The following is a 26,768-nucleotide window of genomic DNA, read 5'->3' as shown; positions in this document are numbered from 1 at the left end:
TCCGATCGATATGGTGGCTGCCTCTCTCTTTATTCATGGAGGTTGATTAATAATCGTATATAATCTCCCGATCCAAATCCCAACCTTCTTGCTATCTTCATCTCGTCCGTTCGTAATCATTCACCCTCTTGAGTACCGGCAATTAACGTCAAACGACGTTTCGCGCTCGTCACGCTGGATAAGAGCCTATCCTCCGTTAAATCGTTCTTCGCGAACCAACGCACAGAGCCACCAGCTATCCATTTTTCGTCTTTATTTCTCCGATGTTGACTCCGACGAAGTAACACGAAAGTCTGGAAACTGGTCGTAGATCGTCGAGTCGGTAGATCGCCCACGCGGATCACTGGCACGCAGGCGAGCAGTCTAATCGATGCGTGTACACCGCGTAAAACTCGCGACCAGCCTGATTAATAGTCGCAATCATTATCCGGCTTCCTTTCTACGTTATACCAAAGACTGCTCGTTCCTGTTTCTGGCCGCGGATGCCGGCTATAACGCGATCGTCCCGCCATTCGTCGAGTCGAGCGTGACTCGTAATGAAAGTTTGTAATTAGCGTCGTATGGCGCTTCAAGGGAGCCACGTTTATAATAAGGAACCGATCCAGCGGCGGTTTTCCTAACGCGCCGTTTGTTAGGATCCTTTTCTTCCTTCCAAGACTAGTACACGTTAGTTCCAACTACGGACAACGTGATATTAGCCGGTGACTAACTGCCGCTCACGGACACGATAGATCGGCGTATAAGCGGCTTGGTAATAGAGCGATTCCTTCGCCGTCATTTCACGACCACCGCGGAACGTTCGTTCCGACAGAAGGGCGTAGATGCAAGACTTTTATCTCCATTTCTCGACAGATAACGTTGCTCGATTATCCTTGATCGTTCTTTGTTTGTGTTGGTTGTGTTTGCTGAAATCGTGAGCAGAATATGATGAAATTTCATTAAAATGACTTCATCGGGGGTTAACACAGGGGAAAATCATTTATAATGCAGCATTCAGTGGACAATTAGTATAACTGTTTTGTTTCACAAGTCAGGTAAGTATAGGATACGATACATAGGACATTCACAGAGAGATTCGTGTAGAAAAAGAATCTTCGGAAAAATGACGCAGGTGTTTTTGGAGTATGAGCATGCGAGGATGATATTTTAAGTTTGCAAGCTTTTCGAGTCGTATTTGAATCTTTATTACACTCTGATTTTATGTTTCAATTCTCTTATAGAAACCCTGTTTTATGTTTGTGTCTGCTCCACTGTTTGAAGAAGCTTGGAACAGTTTGATCAAGACAACACGACGCTCGACAAAGATAGGATTAATTACTTGCCATGTAATTTTAAGTTTCTTCTTTTCGTTCGGGTTTCTTCAATATTCGATTGAAATTAGGTTAGTCGGGTATTGGAAGCTCATCTGAAATCTACGACTCGGTTGATTCGTTCCTTTCTACCGGGCAGCGTTAAGTCGGAACGTCGGTAATCAACTCGAAGCTCGATTCTCTCATGGAACAGAAAGTAAGGGAGCGTTCTCGCTGAGTAAACTTCAAATAATCGAGGGAATTCTTTCGCAGGCTTAATCGCCCAACGAATCGGGGAACGTCCCGGTAGAAAAGTTAAGTATCATCTACAGGAGAAAAAGTTCCTCAGCTCTCTTTAAAGGTAATCGATAAAGTAAGAAAACATTCTGGTTCGACTGTTGGTCGTGATTTACCTTTAGCTTCTTACTCTCTTCCTTACCTTTAACTGGCGACTTTCGTCGAAATATATTCGAAAACGAACGATTCGCAAAATTATCGAGCATATTCTCCAGCTATCTGTATCAATCTTTTAGAGAAGATAAATGTAACACGATGCAAGAAATACTCAAGTTGGATCAATCGACTGACCAGAGGCAAGACAATCGATGACCTGACTATCGAATCGACTGACGAATCTAGCCTACGAAGAATCTCATTGGTCAGAAAATTTGACAGCGGACAGACACTGCCACACCCTGGTTAACGTCTAATCGCATTAAATAGTTCGCTGTCTACCAATTGGTCACGTCCCGAGCTCGTCCAATGCCACACCACGGAGATTCACGGTTAACTCCAACCCGTTACCGATTAGATACCATGTAGATGCTGCTTACTGTCGATTACTTGACTTCGAACTTTCCGCATCACCTCCGATCGCGATTACGATACGCTATCGTGATTTAAATCCGTACATAGTACGAATATTTACCGATAATACGTATCGAGTATGAACGATTATTCAGTATGAAAGCCTTTTTTCAGACATTAGCAATTTTAACGAGAATGGAAATGGTAAACTTTTTCCGTGAGTGCCTATCGTCTTTCGAGAGCGATCTCTGATATTCTCTGGCCGGATTTCTCTTTTTTTTCAGCTTGCTCTTTCCTTTCGTCGCCAGGCAAGTGTTAATGACGCTAATGCATCGACCTCGGACAGAACGAACCTGTGGCACATCAATATTCATTAGCACTTCGTTCCACCGACCGAATAATTCCATGTGCCCACGGCCTATCCCACAAACCTACTGTGTACACGCGCGTTCATCGCGTGTGAACCCGACCATCGTTTCAGAAGAATCCTTTTCGGACGACGATTTACGCGATTACCATGAACACGTGTTTACTCGCCTGTCTGAGTTATTATGCTGAGGTAAAAGAGTGACAGGAATCTCATACATCAAGGTAGAACTAACTTCATCTATCACCAAAATCCTTACCATTGTGAGTCACACCAAGTAAAATACCAAAATATTGGGAGTATTGCGCGAAGACAAAGTGCAACGCCAACGAACTACAATTTCACAATGCAATACAAGATTTTCTTATTTTATAGGGAAAATTAACATTTTTTCTCTTTTTAGAAAAATGAAAGGTGTTAAATTCTTTTCATTTTCTTCGAGAAATATCTAATCTTCAATGAAAAAGCAGCAGAAACTTTGTTCGATTTTGTATCTAACACAGAGCTGATTTCAAAATCTAATTGATTTCAAAATCGAACCTAAATCCTAATCAATTTTTATTTCTCAAGGCAAGATATTTTATTGTGCAATGGAAACCCGAGGCTCACACGAGGCCCCGTTATTCAGACCTAGCGTGAAGCATACAGTATCAATTTATTGCTCGGCTCGAGCAAAGTTCGCGTTGCACGCGCCCCGATACGCATTACGCTTACGCACGCGTGCGGCCAACCTTTCGACAAAGGAGATCCGTTTCACGGCGAGACACAATTCATGCGGTCGTCACGCCCACGTACCAGGCTTTTCTGTCCTCCGTGAAACTACCGGAATGCCGTAGCTTCGCGACCACATCGCCAACAACTTATGCATTCGAGTTGATCCGTGCCACGTTATTAAACTGTCCAGCTGACCGACGATCACCGGTTCGACTAAATCATAGGGGACAAGATGAATGGATGTCGATGAGAGTTCTTGATATAAGCTAAGAAGTTTGGAAACCTGACTATTATGAAAATCATAGTAACTAGTAGTATGTGTGTGTGTATATTCATTTCTTCTTTTATTGCTTCTCTTCCTTTCTCGTTGCATCCTATTAATATCGATACTTCAGTTGTACTCCAAATAACATCACCGTGTGCATGACAGTAAAAAGTTCTCTCTACAAATCAAATGAAATAAACACCATCTCGAAAATAAATTTCGTAAATCTCTTATACTCTCACTAGCAACATCTCGCGTGAATTTCAAGATGATAAAAACCCCGGTTATTTACCCGACAAACGGCCATGAGGCGACCAAACGCGAAGTTACTGCTATCTTATCAGAATTTCATTCCGCGGAATTAGAATGCTCTGCCAATCGGCTCTTTGGAGAACCGCGTAATGAAGGTGTCCCGTATTTCTTCGTTTTAAACGATCCCCGATTAAACCGATATCGACATTGTTATCTAAATCGACGAGTGACTCCAACGCTCCCGAATCGCTCGCTTTAAATTCCACGGCTGATAATACGGTCGCTGGACCAACCGGTCGAGTCCAATTCGACCTGTTCCGAAATAGCGTGGTTGGTCCTTCGCGAGGCGAGAGAAACCGGGGCATAATCCACACCGATTCCTCCCACTTTCGCGAAATTTATTTCGATGTTCAATTCGGGGACCAACCGAAAAAAATTCCACCGGCCGGTTTCGCCAATGAACGAGCGATGTCGTACGCGCGATGCCGACAGCGGCGAATCAATTTTATGCAAGTCGTTTACGAGCTCCTTACGATCCATCCACACGGATAGTGCGACGATTCCGACGGAGTTGCGATCGTAAAACGTTATGACTGGTAACCCGAGGTTAACTCGACAAAAACAACAGGGATCCACCCTCTTCATCGTCTGCTATCTTTCTCAGTTTTCACTCATCTGGTCCTTTTTTATCAAACACTAGTCTCGTTGCAAAGGAGAACGTTGGAAACGGAAGTTTTGCTGCAGGAAGTACGAGTTGCTGCCACGAATCAGTCTGGAGGGAATCGTTTAACGACTTGAGAAAAGAAGACGTGGCAACGATTTTACGATCTTTTAAGAGATGCCGACGAGGAGAGAATTATTGGTACTTTTTACGAAGCCTGACTTAATGATCCTCGACAATGTGTATAAATTAACAGGGTCGCGGTTGTGCTCGTCGATGAGAAATCGTGGTTGTCGTGGTAATTTCGCGTAATAAGGAAAGCGAAGGCGTGGAATCGCGAGCTTGCAAAGTTTAATATCCAAGATAACGGGGGAATTTGTAGCGTTGCTTTGCTAGAGACAACGGTACCAGCTCCGGCGCGAGGGAATTATCGAAGCGTTTTTCGAGCAATAAGAACATCTCGAAAGTCGAGCCGCAGCTGCGAACTTTCCTAAACCTTATAACGCATCCGCCAATCCTCGAGATATTTCGAGTTAGTTTCGAGTCCTCCGACAACTTCCGCGAACTCGGACGCAGAGGGAACTTTGTCAAGAAATCTTATTCCCTTGGCCATGAAGCGGCTTTTATTTTTGTTTCAACTAACGTTAAGCTGGATATCGCTCCACCATTCAAGTACATTATAATCAGATGATAAACAGACGATTCAATGTCATTACAATTTCCTAGGGATGACGCAGTTCGATTCGATAACTTTTAATATCTTTGATGATGTAATGTACAGGCACGAGCAATTCCGTTGCTGGAAATACGAAACTACCGAGCTGTTTTTTTAGTTTTATAGAAAGAATTTTATGCTTTTAATGATTCAATAGACACGAGCAGCTATTCTGCTATTACGCTTATGGTTGTTAGAAATATAAAGCTGTCTAATCGTACCGTGTCCCGGTTACAAAGCCCAAATGAAATCACACCGAAATTGCAATAAAATTCCGACGAAATCACACTGAAATCGTAACGAAATCGTAACTCGTCCGCGTGAAACATACGTTCGTTAACGAATCGAGTGCGAAACCAGGGACACACGATTAATTCACGGCTCTAATTTGCCGATAGAGCGTTGAACGCCACTGTTAATAAGTACATCGTATTCCGTACTCTTCGTGAAATTTCATGAATATTTCATGGGTTGGCGGAACTTTCGACTAGGTGTGTTTAAGCGGCCTGGACAGATTGCTGTATATCGCGTGGAACGTCCCGTTGCAAAGTACACAGAGAGAAAGAAAGAGAAAGAGAGAGGGGGAGAGAGAGAGAGAGAAATACATCAAGAAGCCCGGAGGAATTTCAGCTAAAAGACACATTATGCGCGACCTTAAAAGCTAAACGCGATTCTCGGAAGGACTATTTCGGCTCGTTGGCGAATTTCAACGCGTGGAGCCTTGACTGGTCTTAACCGAATTCCACTCGCGGTGTTTTACAAAAGGGAATCACGTACGCAGCCTGTTCTTCCTTAAATTGAAGATTAGAAGGTGGAACGACGTTCGAAGGACGGAGGAAAAGGGTCGAGCATCGGATGACTGGGTCCGCCATCGTTCGCAATAATTTGTGCTCGAGCTCGTTTGCATATCAATTAATTGGCCATGATTACCAAAGATTAATGGCGCCACGCTTGCTGCTGTGAATTAAAAATTCCATCATCGAAACGATCATGTATATGTGTATTTCAAAATTTCCTTCAATGTTACTGTATCTACTGGATCCTCGCCGTTGGAACATAAATTACATCTAAGCGAAAACTTTTGCCAATATTTTTTACTCAATCTCTCAAACTTTCTTTAACGGCAAACGCGCTTACTTCCTCAAGTTAAAAATTTTATTATTGAGATTTCATTTGGCATCGCCAGATGTACCTTTTCGTTGTTGTTCAAACATAAATAAAGTGTAAATGAAAACCTCTAGCAATTTTTCAAATTTCGATACTACGAATGAAAAATTATACGCGCACTGGCGATATATGCGTTTGAAAATTTCATTCAATCTCGCTATACTTATCCGTTCCGTGTTGTTTTAGCATAAATCACTCTGAAAACCTCTGACGCAATACTTCGAGTCTGCTTTTTAAAACCAGAATCAATATTCGACATTCCAAGTCGCGTTTCCGACGACAAAAGGAACGAGTCTCAAGGCAGTCAATTTGACTTCGCCTCGAAGAGCAAACAACTGCGATAGCAACTATGCTAAAAACGCGACACAGATATTCAGTGTCTGCGCAGGAAGCACGATTATCGATGTACTACTCGCAAACGACCGCGTACGACGGGGACAATGCACAGGGAAGAAGAAACTTCGCGTTTCGGTATACGGACGAGTTGCGTGCGAAAAAAAGAGTTGGCCGAACGCTTTTCACTCGATGCATCGCGATAGCTGGCGCTAAGCCAGGGAGAAAGACTCGGCCATTCGAGTCGTCCAATCAATCTGGCCACGTGGAAAAAAAAATGGAAAGCCCATCTGGCCCCGATATATCGAGCACGGTAGCTCGACCATCGAAATTCCAACCAACGTCGTACGTAGGCGAACGCTATCGCGAGCGTACCACTCGCTTCAACGTTCGTCGCTATCTTCGTTCGATAATTAAAATTGCCTGACATAGATACCGCTTTATCAGCAATACTTACGGACAATTACAGTTAAATAACGTCATCGTTCCATTCCATTAATACGATCGTTTCGTTATTCTGACGAAAGTTATATAACATCGTAACTTGAAGATAATTGAAACGACTTGAAAACTTCTGACGAATTTCTCAAACGTGAAAGAAGATGTGCGTATACTTTTACGTGCAAACAGTGCCATACCTGCCAGTGAACGTTATCTAATCACTTAGAGAGTCTTATCAACCCTATCCTTCCGTCTTTTTTTCTCATTTAAACACAACCAGAAATTGCGAGCTTCGTATGTGAATGTCAAGCAAATCCAACGTAGTACAGAAGCTTTTGATAAACGTGAAATCGATAAGTCCCGTTGGTCATTTCCGTGCTTTTAACGTGAATTCGTAATACTTAATAAATAATCGGATTATACCTGTAAGCAGATGTTCGCTCGTTTATATTTAAGATACGTTGACGATTTAAACATAAAAGAAACCCAAGCCTGGAGCACGAACCTGCGCGAGTGATAAATGTAAATTCGAATTCGCAAAGTAGAAAGTTGGGTGCAAGTGGCAAGTGTTATCCAGAATATCTACGAACCAGAAACCTCGGACACCGTCATGCAAGCCGCGGATACATAAGACGTCGTCGTGTACGTCAAGAATTCCTCGTCTTTGCTGCAGCTATAATAAGGGCTCGTGCACACTAATTCGATAAAGCATTTAGGTAAACTTCGCAAAACCTCTTACCCATTCCGTTTCCTTTAACCGCAAACTTAAAACATTCCTTGTATATATACAAATTTCACGAAGACTCATCGAATTACAAATAAAAGAAATCCAATGCCATGCCAATACTAATTTCTACGAGTTCTCGGCTCTTACAGGCTGTCGCTCGTGTAATTGCCGAACAATCCTATGAAAGTTTTCCAAGAACCAAGTCTCGAGCGTTGCTCGCATTATCGAGACCTTCGCCATTCTCTCGCGATCGGTGTGCATGAACCCTAGGTCCGTCGCGCGGCGAATTTAGAACGCAACAAGAAGAAACCGCGTGCGCGCGGGCGACATGCCTAAGAAACGGAGGGAAAAAAAGGTCAGAGAAGGAGGAAAAGAAATTGTTGGACGGAACGTGGCGCAAGTACCTCATTGGTGGAACCGTGACCGTTCATCTTGCCGTCACCTCTGGTATCCCATTACCGGTCTGCGGCGAAACGCTCCAAGGATCGTTCACCTTCTCGCATCGGTTCTCGAAAATGGCGCATCTCACTTCCTTCGCACTGTCCACCTCGTCGCCGTCTCTCTCTTTTCGTGGTTCTCCAATGTCCAAGCTTCTCCCTTCGTACAATTCGTACCTGACGGACCACTCTCGATTTTCGTTAGGCTGGTCAACGCCGGTCAAGGTCACGGCACGATCGACGCCGTTACTAATTTCGCGCAAGTGTTCCTGGGTTCGACGACCCTCCTCCCCATGCTTCTTTCGCTCGTGCCTGCTTCGCACACGACACCGTTTCAGGAATTTTATCGCGAGATCGATCCAACGTTCGATTATACAGCCTCTGTAACCGCCTCGACACTGAAATCGTCTATCCGAGACAGCTACACACTGCTTCCTCGACCAGCAGGTTCCGGCACGTCACTTCACTTAACCGATCGTAAAATGTTTTGACTCGACGTGTCCCGGAATCGTGTTATACTTCGATTCGTATAAACATTTTAAAGTACGAAGATATCTTTCGAGTTAATGGTAAAATTCAATTCCCCGAGCAACTTTGAACGATCTTAAAAAGAATTTGAAGGATCTAGGCGGTATATATGAGCGTGATGATCACTGGACGAGTTTTTACGTTATCGATCGCGATAGATGCCAGGGGCAGTGGAATACGAAATCCTCGATGGATCGAGCAACGGCGACGAATCGATCTTTCCCACGTCCTTCGCGTTGGAGCGCTGTTCGCGGACTGGAGAGCTCCGCATCGCGCGTGCACGGAGCCCATCGCTATCGCCGCAGGTAGACACCCCACCAAATACACGGAGACCGGCAAGAAAATTTGTGGTCGAATCTTAACAACCCGCTGTTACACCGACGACGTTAAGAATTATATACGAGCACTTCCTGATTTATCGTCGGGCAACACCGTCGCGAATATATTTATATCGTAATGTATAGACAGCAACGGGCTTATTTATCGGGCGTTCGTTACCGCCGACAAATAATTCACGCTTCGGCGGCGGCTAATGTGCCCGATACCTACGACACAGGAGGAAAATTGGATTTTCGAGGAAGCTTGTTAACCCTTCGTTGCGCGCGTTTTACTTTCACGCCGGTACACGACCGTGTAGTAGATTATGGCGCGTAAACTCACCTAAACTTTACGGTTAATTGAAACAGAAACTTCTGTTGAACATTTTAATTATTAATTCGCGCGAACGACGATAATAATTGTGAATATAAATTATTCGTTCGAATATTAAAGATTAAGATTAATAATCTTCAAAGAAGATATTGTGATTTTGATATTTGATCGCGATTTTCGATAGATCGTTTTGCCGGTAATGTAGAGTTTCAGAAATATTCACGTAATACGAAGATCCAGTTTGTAGGTAGTTACATATTCATCTATCAGTTTGTTGACGCCGTTACTAGGCAACGAAAGAAACATAAATTCATTCTACTGATCGATCGACACGCGAGCTTTGTGGTAGACAGTCTCCGCGTAGTTCTCAGTTAATTTTAATTGCAGTAGAATTTCGTTGACATGAGCCTGTCAGAGAGTAAACGGTTTATATAATTTTCCCGATATACCGTTAAAACGCGGACTAAATTCATAATAGCGTTATTTATTCGCTATTTATCATGAAAGAAACGTTCTCTATGTTTTTTGTTTCATAAAATACATATCTAACAGCCATCTATATGTAGGAGTCTATTTAGATTTACAATTCTTTTGAAAATAATTGTACTGGCGTCTTACATACACCATGATTACCTCCATGTAACATTAGATAGTGTTTGTTTCTGTATATACACAGACTTATAGAATAATGCAAGAGAAACTTATAGAAACTTATAGAAACTTATAGCAAACTTATAGAATAATGAAGTGCAAGTGTTGTCATTATAGATTCGTAAAATTAAGTTTACGTTCGAATAAGTAGAGTTCACAGAAACAAAATTCCACTATAATCGATAATAAAACCGTTAAAAAATCATCTTAGAAAATAACTAGAAGTCTGTTAAATGCTCCAATTTTTTAAAAACTTATTATAGAGTAAACTTATTATTCTTCTGAAAGGTTCAATTAACTTATACCGTCATAGTTATTCAATTATTTTATGGACTATTGGTATAACCATTTGTTATAATCAAAGGGTCAACGACTCAACAGTAGAATCGACGCTTAGCGTGTCCCACGTTCGGTCGAATCGAGAAACACGCGAGTTAAGGATAATTCCTTGCATAATGGCAATAGATCAATGGCAGAAGAATACGTATAAGCGTGTCGCCGTGAATTCCGCCTATTTTCGCGACACGCGACATACTCAAACACGGAGGTTATTAGTCATTAGGCAACCAACGTTGGCTGACCGCCGTAGCCAATGTCACGACACCGCGGGACGTTCTTTTCGTTCGTCACATATATCCAGCGTCTCGTCTTGCCGCGTCTTCGATCCTCCTGTTCGATCCTCGTCTTTTCTTCGTTCGATCAATAGCTCAGACTCCGCTCCGAATACCGTTACAGCCCTCGCATGCGATCGCATCGATTTTCCTTCCGCGATTCCGAAACGTACGCGACCAACCGCGAGGTGATTACTCTTGAAAATCTAAGTGGAATAACACAGTGTCGTATCGCCTTTGTCTTGAAAATTCGCCTCGAAATACGAACGAAGCCGAATTTCAATTAATTTCTTGCTCCTGAAATTATTTAAGGTGTTCCAGTTTCCAAAGCATTTCTCGACTCGATGCGATTTCGATGCAATCTAAGCTTCTGTTCGAGATCTTAATAGTATCGATTGGTAGTATACAGAGGATTTCAAAATTGCTTTTAAAACACCTGCGAGCGTTCGGTTTAATCAAAGTATCTTGCAGTAGAACGAGACCGTGTCGTGTCAGGCTTCTTTTCTTCGAAAAAGTTTCTGTTCTACGTACTTTATCCAGGAAGTACCGATATTCTTCTTGAGTACATTCGTGTTAAAAGTATTCATTTGTATGTATAAGTAGAAAGTTCGTACATAATTTGAAAATGATAATTTTTGCCAGTATATTCAAAATGAAGGAACCAGTGTGTCTATATAGCGATAAGAACGACGATCGATGTGTTGTCTCGAGATTATTTCAAATCCTCCGACATGGAGGAAGGTGTTTAACTCAACCCAATTCAACTCTAATTTAAGTTTATACTACGGATGCTAGGAGTATTCGCCAGAATCGCATACGGAAATTCCAATTTTCTTCTACACCTACTTCGAGCGTTCTCCTTAATCAAGCATCGTCCTCGTTCTCGTCACCTCTCCTATTCATCTTTGTTTCTTAAATCAACACCGGCAAACAATCCTGCATTCATCAGGAACAAGGGTATCAAGGTGGATCATATCCGAGCTGCTGATGATGCATCAGCTCTCGGGAGCGCGCAACGTGGCGAAAGAAAATAAAGAGAAAGGAGATAAAGAGACGATGTATCAGAGGCACAGAGCCGACCTGTCTCTAGCCCTGTCCACGGAAACAATGGTGTATTACTAATCCTGGACTCTTTCCTTTTAGACCCCATTCTTCACTTTGAAAATTCCTTCTGGCTTCCCTCTGTGTTTTCCTCTCTGAATTTTCATACCGCCTCCTCCCCTTGGGAAACTTTCCCTCGTTCTCTGTGCTCTTCCTGTTCATTACACGACGGCCTCGCGTTCGATGCAAAAGAACGACGAGCAGCTTAATATCGACGTTGCACCTGGGCGCATCTCGACGATCGAATCCCGCGAAGAAAGGAGGAAACAAGAAACAGACGAGATGGAAGAAGAAGAAGGGAGAGAACGCAGTGAGAAGCGGGATCAAGCGTTACCCATCGTCTGGTTTCCCCGGTTCTTGCTAGCTGTTTACAATCGTGGAAGGCCGAGGTGCTGGTACACACCGTGCTAGCACCAGGTATGGTAGCCACGACTTTCGTACTTGGCGAGGACGAGATGTGACCACGGTTTACAACGGTGGACGGTCGATGCACCTCGCGACTTCCACAACCCGTAAGGCTCCGCCGTGTATCCCGGTGTCTAGAGAAGGCTCGGGCTAACTAAAAGGACTTGGACATTCAGCTTAGAGCCGCTGCTCCTCGGTGCTACCAGTTCACCGCAAAAATGACCAAGTTCGTAGGAGAACGAGTACGTTCTCGTGACTTTAGCAAATTACCTAATTCGCGACATACTGATCCCTTTGCACAATTTGGAAACCAGCCACAGGACGATGGAGGAAATAAACATTGATCAGGAACTTTGGCAATGTTCACCGAGGGAAGATTTGTTAGCGGGCCCCGTTTAGCTCCGGAAATTAACGGCGGTGCTAGAGTTTTGAACAGTCGAGAGTGGTCGATGTTAGCACGAGTTTCGGCGAAATTAACGAACGAAAGGCGGTGCAAAGAATGGAAGAGAGTCGCGGCGACCTTCAATGTCAAGGAAACATCTGGCCTCTCCATATTCGACGAACGATGTCGTTCGTTAGCTCGTTCCAGCGGTTCTCAGCCTCCACTGGCGCAGGAATTCTAGGAGAAATGGTGTTACAGTAAACGATGATATCAATACCTTCCTAACACATACCAAGGCGTATCTTGAGATAGGTGGTACGATATATGGGTTGTTCGTATGACTATACGGTAGCGTTATATTACATGAAACTCTGGACAGTAGTACTTTCTTACCAATCATATTTTGCAAGAGTTTTTATCTGCGATTAAATGAGAAATAAGATATATTGTAATACGATTACAATTACCAACATTTGGAGAACTTTATCTTCTACAATATTAGGTTTTACTTTTAAAAGCCAAAGAGAAACTTCTATGTCTCTGAACACAAAACAGTTACGTGATTCTAGTAATGCAATTCTATTAATTCGTCAAATTTAACTGTTAAAACTCTATTCATTGAGAAATTTAGTTTCTTTATACTGAATTCTTTTAAAAAGTGATTGCAACAACATCTTCAGCAAGTGTCTATATCTCGACTAATCGTCAGAATTATTCATGTTTTTTTTCGCCTTTATCATCTGTGTGTATCTCTCTTTTTTTCTCTTTCGTACACCGGTGTAGCACATAATGCCTGTTAAATCTTATTACGGATAAAAATTGTCTGTTAATTCTTATTATTGGTAATTATACTATAAAAGTAATGAATATATAAGTGACATTCCACGTATGTTTCATGCATCATGTGAACATTTATTGCTATATCGCTGTTTCGAGAATAAAAAGTAGCAACTGTTTCTTGGTACCGCGAGTCCAACAAATTGCATCATACTGTCATCCAAAGGGTGATGTTCCACGATACCGCGAACAGGGACTTCTAGATGACGCGACCACGTGACAACTCGTGGAAGGAAGACTGCCCACAGCCTCGAATTTCAAAACGTCTAGAGAGAAGAAACGTGACCTACGCGGAATTCTTCTAAGGAACGAAAGGAGCGGTTAGCTTTTGTGCCTCCATGATGGGGCAATAAGACTGTTTCATGGCATGGTCTGGCAACTTTAATAAGCCTAAATCCTGGAACGATCCATGAGATCATGGAACATAGGAAGAAGATCGATGGTTCGATAAACTGGTAGAATATTGCGCACCCTATCGTGTATCTCCCATTAACCTCCATGTTTCTACTCGTTAATATCGGGAAATAGCATTCGAATCGCCAATTAGACTGAAATTGTAATCTTTTTTACCTGCGCTTGGGCCAACTGGATATTCGAGTATTACCGACTTTCCACTGCTGGCGATCGTGGCCAATAATCCGTCCAAATGATCCCTAATTAAACTTAATACCTGCTCTCTGTCTCGTTTTATTCTCTCTCTCTTTCTCTATCTCCGTCTCGATCGAAATGTCATACCAGTCTCCGTCGCTAATTGCCCGGCAACGGTGACAAGCTTTTGGCGAAAGTCACGCGCGCCAGAAACAACACTATCGAGCGATGTAACGTGTGCCGACTTGTTAAACGTTAATCGTACGAAGACGTATAACTGTCTACCTTCACCGTAGGCCGGCCCTCAATCCGATCCAAACAGAACAGAGTCTTCCTCCGGTAATGGAAGCTCTCGACGAAATAGACGTATCAAAGGGATCGAGCCGACCGTTTTGTTCGCGGTGTGCCACAAAACCTTCGTAACAAACGACGTCTCGCCACTTACAGAAGGAAGTCGTGCTCTCCTACTGTCTCGGGCACGTTCTCCTTCACTTCCATCGTTCATCCTTCCGTTCTTCTTCGTGTCCACGCGTTCACAACACACATATGTGTATTACTCTGTATGTATACTGTATATGTATCTTTATTTGTGTATTTGATTCTGCATGTATTCCTACATGCATCCTTCATGTATCTCTTTGTAACTGTGTATGTATCGCTACGTGTGCATTACAGCGTATACATATTTACGTATGTGTCTTTATTGTGCTCGCAAGTGTATGACTGTGCATCTATAGCTATGTTTTCCGTTGTATGTATGTGTATGATCAACCTGTGTACGTATGAATGTGAATGTGTACGTATGACCAAGCCACGGTTCCGTGCCAGGTTGTTGGACGCTCGTGTTGGAGCGAGTGTGACACAGGAGCACTTCAAGATACGAAGAAGGTAAGGTAAGTAAAGCTCGTGCCCTGCCCGGTGACTGAACCCACACCGTGTGTTTCACACAGAGACAATTGATTCTGTCTCAGCCTATTCTCACACGAACATACACGGATTTATTTGGTACTGTGTATCTGTAGCATCGACAAAGACTTCGAGGTACCGAGAATCTCATCGACCAGGCTCCATCGGTAGAGTGTTCGAATTAAGATGCATCTACTAAGTGGCATCTCTTCTACGGCGCGGTTCTTCTTCGTTGATCGCTTCCGGTTTCACGAAACCAGACACGTATACGTCGTTGATACTCGTCGCTCGAAAAATTCCTCCGATGGATTGGCTCGATCCGACGACTTCGCTCGTTCAAGAACGTTTTGTTGGACGTGCTCGTAGCACACAGCAGATTTGTTTGAGTACCAGGAAGTACGAACCAGAACCCGTGCACGGTACGGAGAGGCTCTTCGTGTACAGGCAAGGGCTCTCCAGGTATCCACTTTGTCACAAAGTTTCCGAGAAGACGTTGCCTGATCGTGAACGTACACTAATTCGTGAGAAACGATGAACGAGAGGCGATCTAATTGTCGGTCGCTCGGATGAAATTTTATGAAACGTGCAGAGAAAATATGTTTACTCACCTTGTCCTCGCAGGTTTTATGGCAGATGTACTTGCAAACTGAAAATGAAGAAAGTATTTTAATAATACTGTCATATTTTTGTGTTTCTTTTGTGGCACGTTGATAAAGATAAAATTAAAAAATGCTTACAAAGTATTTTATAAAATGTGGATTCAGTAGAAAAGAATTAATATAAAAAAGAAATATGCAATATCCTGTAGGAAGTGGTTATTTAAGACTAGACCAGACTGAAATCGATCGACGTTCAAATTTCCCTCCGCTTTTTCACGCACCACACTTTTTTACCATACATAGTTCCGACAGAACTACCGACTGAACCCTTTCAGGCCACTAGAGCGAGCAAACCGTAGGGAATGAACTTATCGACTCACCTCTGCAGCACGACGCCTGTTTGATCACCGCCTGATGGCACAAATGGCACGGACGCGGCTTGCGCAACTGTTTCGTCCGGAACACGTGACATTGCGGTTCGAACTCGCTCTGAAATCAATCAAAAGGAAGAAATACGATTAATATAATCGATCGTTTTTCAATGAACAAGTAAAAGAGAATGCCGCGTCTAAAACTTATCTTTGAACATGCCACAGACACGTTCCCATGTTTCCTTTTTCCAAGGATTTTTTCAGCAACTTTAATTAGTGGATAAGGACCTCTTCACTGGCTAGTTTCAATGAGGTCTAGACGGTCTAAATGAAGCGCCTGTTCAACGTTGCCTTCATCGCCGGCAAAAACTCTTTCTTCCACTTGAAATTATTATTCATGAGTCGAGTGGTATTTCAAACTGTACATAGTGAAGAAATTCGTCCAGACGGTCGCACGGAAAACGACGACAAAGATGAAAAAGAAGAAGGAGAAGAAGACGAAAAAGAAGTTTCACCAACTTTCTAGCCTCGCCGCACTGTGTAATTGTTGTCTCTAGTCGTTTCGACTCGACGCTCAATCTGTTAACAGCGCATAAGCGAATGCACCACGCTATCCAAAGAGGCGGTTCGCGAAGTTATGCGCAAATAATCGCCCGGAGTGTTTGCGATCCAGCGATGCGCGGGTTCCGATTACAAACACGCAACGCTCGTCTCTTCCCTGGGAAGCGGATACCTCGCGCTTTCACCGGCTTCGACGCCGATCGATCGATCGATCGATCGATGAATTCGCAGAAAACAATTCCGTGGATCCGAGCCAAATTTTGCGTACCGCCACGTCGGTTGTAAGCGACGACTGCTTGACGATTCCCCTCGTCGCGGCGGGATAATTCAATCGGATTTCAAGGGAATACGATCGTAAGTAACGATAACGCGACGAAGAAGAACCGCTCGTGCATTTTCACGGATTATTCGTCGTGAGTTTCGATCGCTTCTTCGATCGTTAAGTGGCTTAGCGGGTGGCGGGCCGCGTTGGAATGCGCGTAAGGAGAATAAGAACAGCTTGGTCAGACTGCTTAGTCAGACTATTCTGCCAGACTGCATCGCGCTAATCTTTGACATATTTTTGTTACTATTATTAACAGACGAGCAGAAGAGGCAATTTTCTGCATAAAACTACACAGGATACAAACGAAAGTTTGAATATAACGCGCCATGAAACGCAAAAGCGTATAACTCAATATCATTTTTAAATGTCAACAATACTAATACGTATTTATGATATTAATCTGCAAATGAACTGCGACTCGAATTAACAAATCATTTGTTTTTTTTAGAATTGAACATTAATTGCGAAATTAAGAAATTCTAGAAAGTGAAGTTGATCAATGTTATTTTCGAGAGACTGATTTATTTCGAATTCTGTAGAACGCGAAATCACTCGAGTCAGCTGTTTGCTAACAAATCTCAAGAATTCTTCAGAGAGAGGAATTCTTCAGCTATTAGAAAGTTGTGAAAACCGTCAGTGATCAAGAGACGTATACATTAACCAAACCCACATCTGAATTTTCAAATAAATTATCGTGAGGACACTGAAAAGACAGGACGAATTTGTGTTATAATCCAACATTAGGACTTGATATTTTCCTTAAGACAAAGTTGATCATCTTGATTACTATTTAGCTCTAGTGATTGAAATTCCTCTTTTTCCACTTACTACTTTACCAAAGAGTTTACAAACTGATTACAAGAATCCTTTATCTTACAGCAATATAGATTTCAGTTCTGTTTTCCACTCTCTTCATATCCAATTTATCCAAAGTATTCGATATATTTAATTGGTTATGAATATACCAATCAGGAGTAGAGAGTGAATTAAGCTTAAGGTTCCCTATAGCTTAATGAAATTCGAATTTACGAGTAGCCTGGAAAGCAAGATTCTTTCTATCGATTTCCAGTGAACGATAATTACAGCGAATATTTCTGTGTCATTGGTTTCACGCAGTCTGCAATTAACCCAATAGCAAACCTCACGCAACATCGGCCTAGCATTCCACGCACATTCCCATGTTTTCCTTATCTCACACAACCTTTATCTTCACGTTCTTTGATCGATCGTGTTCTCTATAATCTAAATCCAAACCAACTCGATTCAAGTTTCAAGAGAATAACAGAATTCCTCCGAACATTAATACGACAATGTTTGCAGAACTTGCCGCTTCGATAATACTAATCGATGAAAATCCAATATTCTATCGCCGCTCAACATGCCCGCTTTATCGTGGCAAAGTTTGCCATAGTTGCGTCGGCATCGAGAACGCAGACATGGATTGTAAAATACCGTGCCATTAAGAGGCTGTAATATTTCGTAATTATCAGTTTTATCGGGCAACCACGAGTCACACCGGTTGAATTATTGTGACTCGACAAATGCGTTCGCCAATGCACGGAGGCGGAAGAACGAGCTTCCTTATTGGTTACTGTATGCAAAAGCTCGGCTGCGTTCGCTGTCATCGTAAACGTAGTCACGCAGCTTCCATTCTTCTTCGTTTTCCCCTTGTATTTCTTCCTTTTCATCCTTTTTACGAAACAGTGAATCGTGTTTCTGTATTAGATCGTTCGGTTGATATACACCTTCGCATTTGTCGAAATCTTTCGTTCGTTCGATAGTACGCGCCACATCGTTGGAGTAATATTATTGGTCGGCTATAAACGTCTTGAAATATTCGAGATAAATTACGTTTCTCATGGATATCCTCTATTTTGTACATTTTCTTACGCAATTTTATTATCCGCCTCCTATTTCATAGAGAAGAAATTAACCATTGGATATTAATTATAGTTTGACTACTAATGAAAGAGCCCGGAGACCACCATGGACTTCATTCTATTGAATAACAAACTATGATCAATTAAGATGGAAATTACCTAGCGTTGGGTGAATAATTTCGTCCGTTATCCAGCTAATCGATCTTTGACAAAAATTCAGAGGGTTTCCACTGATCGGTTAATAATTGACGTTCTACGGAATCCCGATGCTACTTAATTTTACCCATCCCGGTCCGTAATGATGATTTATCATCCGTATGGTCGTATAGCCGTATAGCATTGATGATAAAAACAATACGTTCTTTCCCGTCGATGTACAATTTCACGGTAACTTAATTCTATCTTGTCGACGTTGCTCGATGCTTGTACACGTATCTCAGTAACTAATTGCCGGATTCATTAGCGAGACTGACCTTTGATGCTCGCGAATAGCCATCGTCATTGATCACGTACGATTAATTGATCTTTAATCCTCGAGGAAACCCATTGAAATCCCTGGATCGCCGGCTATCTCGCTGGTTAGTCAGTCAACTTTCTTACTCCTCTACCTTTCTCCTCGAGAATATATCCTACCACCTCGAGGTCGAGGTCGACGCTGACCCGCGGTTCGTATTTTATTCCCGCCAACACGATTGAAACGCAATAATGCCCGTCTCGACTTTAGGTACGCGAAACGATTACGGCGCGACAGAACGAGGCTGGAATTTTATTCGAACCCCGAGGTGAGACAGGATTTCGTACGGAATATCGAGGATCAACAGGCTAACTGGAATTTTAATAGCTCGGACACTACAATCACGCTGCATTGGTACAGAAAAAGAAAGAAACGCAAGGCAAACTGAAACGGTCGAGAGTTGATGAAAAACTTCGTTCCGAGGTCTTTAGTTAATTTCTTTGGTTACTCTGTCCAATTGAGGGTGACATATTTAAGAAATGAGAAATGTTAGTTAAGAATGTAGGATTAATTTGATAAATGAAAACTTTAGGAAAATGAAGGACGGAGCAATGAGCATTTGGGGGAAATGAGGATTAAGTAAAATGGAAATTTTGGGAAATAGCAGTCTTGAAATATGAGAAACAGGGAAATGACACATTTTACGAAATGAAGAATAAGCAAATGAAAATATTTTAAAAAATGGATATGCCAAAAGGCTTTGGAATTTCTTTCCCCGATGAACTGCCTTACCGAATGTCAGCGTTAAATCTTCAATATTCACAGCAAACACGGTCGTCCAATATTTGTCACATTTAATTCAGAAAACGATATAATACAAAAAAAGTAATACGTGAAAAATGCTGATGACCGTCGCAATACGAAGAACATGCACTTCGCCTATCTCATGACAGACTCTAAAACGGAACAATTTTTGGCGAAACTACAGCTCGTCAAACGATCCTTTGTAGCCTCGACTATTCGACAATGCCTGGGCAACTCGCTTCTACGGAAAATTGAATTCCGTGGGCGGGTATGGCAAAGGCAAAGCGCGAAAACGCGATAGAACGTGGCGTGGTTCCACGCGAGCGTGACGAACATCGGTAACATTTAGCCTCTCAGTGCGCGACTCTGTTAAAGGAAGATATCGCGTTGTTGTAGTTTCCACGCGGAACAACCAATTCGAATCAAGAGGTTGGGGAAACAAAGAGTAGGTACGAGAAAGAGAGGGGGAGAGAGAGAGAGATATGAATTCAGAGCGTCCAATTTCCAGCACAGTTGTTAATTAACAGATCGCTATACAGAGTGAGCCATACAATTGGGACAAGCTATATTCCTTTCTCGATTGAAGTTAAGAGGAAATATTCTCTATTATTAGAAAATAAATGGTTAATAGATAAATGGTAAAAGAGGAAGACATTTTCACGGCTACATTTTTTGGCGATGATATGTATTTTGTAACTAGACAATTTTTTTTTAAATGGGAGCATTCCTTTTCACTTAGGTCGAATCATTTTCTCATTCTACGTAAAAATATACTAAGATAATATGGTCGAAAATTGATTGGTCGAAACGATATTTTAAATTCAATTTGGAAAGTTTATCTTACGAAAGAGACGTAACGCATTATTCTTGTATTTTCCTTCGTGTTTTCCTTGTCTCTTTTACGACGAATTCTACGAGGTTGGTTAAGATAACTTTTAAATCCATCAATTTTCAACTATGTCGCTTCACTAGCGTTTCATGTGGAATGAGGAAATGATTCCTTTAAGGAAGCACGTATATTCCCATTAAAAGAAAAGTGCATTTGCATTTTTCAGTGCATCCTTGCGTTTTAAAAAATATGCAAAATGTGACATCGTACAAAGATAGATATTACCATAGGAACCAACTTTCCTGTCCGCAACTTTCTGTTATCTCTTGCAAATTCCAAATACATATAACCCGTTTCAATTGCGTGGTTCACCCTGTATGTTTTCTTGTGTGTTCGTGGGCGTGGAACTGACACAGAGAGGTATATATACTCTGACTATCGTCTGGATCGAGTCGAACGGGGTTCAAAGTTCTGCCAGGGATCGAGTCGAGTGGAAATCAAGTGCGTTCCGTTCTCGGGACGATACCGGCCGCCTCTGGTTTGCTATGGTGGTTTTCTGGTGCAAAAGCATGCGGGAAGAGGAGAGAAAGGAGCTCGTCGGTCGCTCGAGGAAGGACGAGTGCTCGAACAGAGTCGGCTTTGTCGGGTTGTGTTTGCGCTTTGACTCGAAACACACTTCGGCTCGCATTAACCGGGCGTAGATACATACAAAGAGAGAGACCACGGTCGAGTGCACGCTCAATGTTTTTTCTCCTTTGCTCTTTCGCACGCGCGTCTCCCTGTCCGCCTTTCTGTCTGCCTTTCAAAAGTCTAGCTTTTTATCCATCCGCTGGCTGCAGCAGCCAGATATACTACTTCGGTCGGATGATGCACAGGGAAATACGCGGTTTCGCGAGACATTGTCAGCCGAGTGGATCGTTTACCTCCGCGTTGACGTCGTGGTAATGACGTGCGGATGGATCGGAGGTTTCGTGAAAATTACTACAGGGATTTGGCTTGATCCGAGGATTTCTGGATTTAGATGTACAGTTCTCTACAGTGCAGTTATAAAAGAGACTCGAGCGGATATATGTAATAAGTACTAATTAACATATTCACTGCGACACACATTCACTGACCACACGTACATTCGAGTTGGCACATACTTTCAGATTACGTGTGGTATCGAGTCGAACGTGGCATGTGAACTGAAAATTCCGAAATTGTGAAACAGTATTTCATAACAATTCATATCAAACACATATCTAAAGCTCCATAATATAAAAACAGGTATTGTATGAAAATGTTCCGTATAGCTGCGTGCAAAATAAAAATCGGGTTCACAGCGAACACATTAAATCATCTGTATACGTATAGTCGGCCTCTACATTATCCGATTTGAAGATCAAAATTCAAATTATTTAGTAGAATAATAAGAACGTGAAATATATGACACAGCAGTGTATATATAGCGAATTGAAAGGACATTAGTTGAAATGGAAGGCAAAGAGCGGAAGCACATATTATTAACCTGAGCAGGCATATCGACAGTTTCACATCTGCAAATAAGATCGTATAACATCGCGTGACAGTGAGCGAATGGAATACTTATTTTGCCTACTACTGTTGTCACAGTATTCTTTGCATTTGGTATCAGAAACACGAGAGATCTTAACGATGAAAAGAAGAAGCATGGAGAACAGCTGAATTGTCAATATGAACAAACGTAGGTTCAAAAATGAAAAAATATTTTAATCTACGAATTCCTCGTACCAGATGATCTATATAAAACGAAAGAAAGAAAATGCAAGAAGACTACGACGACGTAACAAAGCGCCATAAAAGATCAAGGGAAGCACCAAATACTCGAAGATAAATACAAATTTATCGACGCGGAAAAAGGAGAACGAGCGCGTCGCGGAATCATTACAAGGGGACTACTATCGATGAATCGTGAATGTGGGATGCATAGAGAAGAAGAACAGTAGCAGACGAAGAAGACGAAGAGGAAGAAGAAGAAGAAGAAGAAGCAGGCTGTGCGCGTCAGTCGATCGAGTTGAAATACGATTTACTGGGGTGGTCTTACGCGATAGAAACGACGCGGAGAGAAAAGAAGAATATAAACGAGGCTAATGCCTTCAATGACAACATCTTTGCGCGGATGATAGAGCGTGCATAGGAAGAGGCTTGTACCATCGAACGACGATGTGTGCACGGTGGCTTTAAGTCCAATGTATGTACTTCCTCGAAAATATCTCTACGATCGCGTTACTTTTCTTGGAAGTCGTGCGTGTAACGGAGCGACGGGAAACGACGGGAAACGACAGAGAAGAACGAAGGGAGAGACGATGAATTATCGAGCCGGCATTCAGAGCATCAGAGCCTCGCAGTGTGCTCCAACAAACTGCACGAAAGCGTATGCTTCGCATCAGCTTCGAGTTGCGCGAGTATTATCGCGTCAAAAAGGATGTTAGATCTGTGTCTGAACAGCGTGGTAATTTAATGAAACACAAATCCTACGAACTTCTAGTGCTAGAGAATGAAACTCACGACTCTGGACTGTCTCTTCAGGCTGGAAATATATCACAGATATATTGGGTTAGTGGAAGAGTAATGTCGGTGTTTCATCATACTAAGGAAGCCAGTTTCTGATAATCCATACGTTACAGTTTACAGCAAAATCATTTTAGAAAAAGGGAGTTCTGTATTTATAAAAACACTTGGCCTTCCTCTGAGCTTCGTCAGTAAACCGAGTAGTTTTAATAGTTGGACATGGAAGACGATAAAGTTTATTCTTGCTTTTTTTAAATTACGTTACATAAAGTTGAGAAAAAACTGTAAATGCAAGAACTCGAAATTCTTTTTTATTTTCCCTATTTTCTAGACAGACCATATATGTTGTTGTCGATCGTAGCACAGTTATTTAAGTAAATGAAATACGCAGAGATTATATAATTAATTAAATAGAATCATAATAACAGCGATGTAATTCGGTTTTGTGGATATAAAACTGGCATTACTTTCCCGTTAGTTCAATACCTTGTCTCGAAAGAATCTGGAAGTTTTCACGAATTTTCGATTCTATGTGCACCCCGATCGTTAGTAACGCTAACGTTAGGAACGTGGTACCAGCAACTTTTTCCGCCAACGATCGCAAATTCCGATCTTTATATCGCACGATTTATAAATTGAAAAGAACGATTCGAATCTCGTAAGCTTCGATGCCGTAAAATTTATCATGGAATTTTGACGCGTGCTCTCGATCGCTGACCAGCGTTCTACCATGGAAAATGGAAATATATTCGAGCACCGTTCTCAGAGAGAATAAATTTTCGACTCTCGCGCGTCTATGTCGTTCCTTCTCGTTGATTCGAAAGATCGACCTCTCGAAATATCGTTTTCTCTTGTTCGGTTTCAGTTCCCTTTCCGACCACGAAATTTTACCACGCCGTTGGCACCAGGGATTACCAATCAGGACCGTGCCCACCTCGTTCCCTCCCTCCATTTTTATTTCTCTCCTCTCTCGTGTTTTTTATTCGCACGCCGCGCCCGGAATGCCGATGGCCCGGCGCGCGACTCCGACTTTTGTGAGTTATAGTTCTCTGCTCGCAGGCGGAACCGCCGCGATTCTGCATGGTTACGTGCATGCTCGCTTCGTGGCCTGCTTTCGGGGAAAAATTCGCCGAACAAAGCGGTTACGGACGAGTATCGCGATACTCCTGCTCTTTGCAGGGGTATGGCTTTGAAAAGAGAAAAGAATTTCTGACAGAAAATTGTAGTTCTGTGCGTATCGTAGCGGTATGCAACGCAGTTTTCGGTTTGGGAAAACTCCTATATGGATTATAAATAAACTTCGTCTGCAACTTTCTTTCTAACACATCGTTTTAGAAAATTCTCCGCATTATTAATTCGTTGCGATAACACAGAACAGTAAGACTCGCGTTGCAATTGAATTGAGAAAATATTATTCCTTTATCGATATTTAATAATTGACTCGAAGGTAGTAGATAGACGATTGGACAATTATTATTACTCCAGCCGCTCGGAAGCCACACCGATCAAGTTCATAAATTGAAAAGTAAAGAAAAGTATTGAAGTTAGGATATTATTTCTTGTTAATTTACCTTGGGATTTGTGATTCCCTGCGCTATACTTGTATGCTAAGTACACTTATGAAAGTGAGGAATTTCTCTCTTGAATAAATTCAACAACATTTAACGCGTATTTCGGTAAAAATAAAGGTGCAGTGTAACTTATTATCCATATAATAAAGAACAATAAACGATAATGGAACGGAGAATACATTTAATTATAATAATTCTCGACTAAACACAAAGAGATGTACTTCAAATCGTGACAGTAATATGCCAAGAAATGCGAAAGTAAGCGTATGTCGGGTCGGCTGAATTTAAAGCATGATTGCATTAACATAATCCGACACCTCGGACACAGGGATCAAACGAGAAATCCATTCGAGCTAACTGATGATTTATCCAGCTTCAATCGGAAGATCAATATCCATATAAAAGCGGCAGCTTCTCTATCAATCATCGTTCCCGTTCTTCTGCATCGTTCGACTCCTCGATGCAGAAGAATCGCGAATAGAAAACGATTTCCATCGTGACGAGAAAGACCACCGGTTAACATTGGCTTCCTATTACTCTGTCCTTTTCTTTTTCTCCTTTAAACACGATTAAAATCTTCTCTTACCCGAACAGACATTTTTCCCCTTTGGTCACGATGCAACCAAAGATATTATTGACACGGAGTCTCGAATCGCAGACAGCAAAGAGTATCGTGCATCTAGGCGAGGATAGATCTTGTTGAAAGATCCAGATACACGCCGATAACGGATGCAACGGTGTACTTGACACACCGCGTGAGATTACGTTGCACGTGCAACACGGACGCCCCGGCGATTCAGCATCGCGAGTATAAAACGCGGAACGACGAAGAACCGCCGCCGCCGCCGCCGGTGCTCTGTCTTCCTGCATCACCGCCACGTTCAACCGGTTCCATCTCGGTCAGATTTTAGCGTGGGAGTGCTCGTGATCATCGCGAATTGAATACACGTGCGTCAACGGCATCTTTGTCCGTCACGTACTTCGTAAATATCAGATGAGCAACTTCGAGGTACTTGGAGGACGAACAGAACGGTTCTTCGAATTAAAAAGGGCACGTGGAGTTTTCTGCCAAACAAAAATTCCTGGAAAAGATCGGTGCATAAAATGGCTAAATTCGTCTTAAGTTTCGTTACAAAGTTCCTGAATAGCTCGATACCAAATACATTTAGCCCACTGAAAATCATAGTTGCGTTAATCAATAGTTTCGGAATTTGGATTTAGTCATTTCGTTTCTTATAAGTATCATCTTTTTAATTTCATCGATAATCAAGATGTAAGTAGCGAGGAGAACCAATAAACTATTTTTATACGATCTTCAGTTATAATTAGATGTTATTGTATTGAATTATATAACTACACGAATAGATGATGTAAATTTCCATTATTATTGAATGTTATTGTATCGCACCCTATATAATTACGTAAGATGTTTGTTGCCCAATGGACTTAAATGGATATAGTTTTACTGTATCTTTCCCATTTCCATCAAATAGAAGCCGTTACACATACTACAAACTTCTCAAACGACCTAATATTTTATAGAAAGATAAGCACTCTCTGTTGGTTGTTAGAACAGAAGGTGATTTGGGAGATCTGGAAAGAAGGAACTCGCAGCGTGAACGTTCGAATTAATCGACTTTCTGCCCGCCTTGCACAGTGAACAGCCAATCGTTCAAAGTCAGTGGAACACGCTGTCGCGACGACGAGATAAGAAGCAACGACATCGTCTTAGTTATTCCTCTGCGATCATGTGCTTTTTCTTCACCACGATCGGACTGTCACGCCACCAATGTGTTCGTCATTCATCACGGCAAACTGTGAGAAACTCCCGAATCAGCGACGAGAGTCTTTCCTCCGCGAAAAAGAAAGGATTGCCGAGAGTTTTACGATATCTTGACGCTGACGTTAAACTAATGGGCATTTTTCCTTTTGACGTGGTATTTTACTTTTTACTAACTCCAATTTTCGAATTTAGAGCTAGGTATTTTCGATGAATTTTCAAAGAAT

The 26,768-nt window shown here is 42.1% G+C and overlaps 1 protein-coding gene across 1 annotated transcript in view; it reads right to left on the bottom strand.

Annotated features, from left to right (window-relative positions):
* LOC126922513 (tensin-1) overlaps positions 1 to 26,768 on the bottom strand; it is a 180,835-nt gene that overhangs the window by 100,908 nt on the left and 53,159 nt on the right. Inside the window, exons 2-3 of the mRNA XM_050735127.1 lie at positions 15,815 to 15,923; positions 15,444 to 15,481 (exon numbers count right to left, since the gene is read on the bottom strand). Coding sequence (XP_050591084.1) covers positions 15,444 to 15,481; positions 15,815 to 15,923 — 147 coding nt within the window. The remainder of the gene's footprint in view (positions 1 to 15,443; positions 15,482 to 15,814; positions 15,924 to 26,768) is intronic.

This window comes from Bombus affinis, chromosome 12, assembly GCF_024516045.1.
Source record: "Bombus affinis isolate iyBomAffi1 chromosome 12, iyBomAffi1.2, whole genome shotgun sequence".
Taxonomy (NCBI): domain Eukaryota; kingdom Metazoa; phylum Arthropoda; class Insecta; order Hymenoptera; family Apidae; genus Bombus; species Bombus affinis.
The sequence above is the reverse complement of the archived record's forward strand: the minus strand, read 5'-3'. Positions and strand labels throughout refer to the sequence as shown.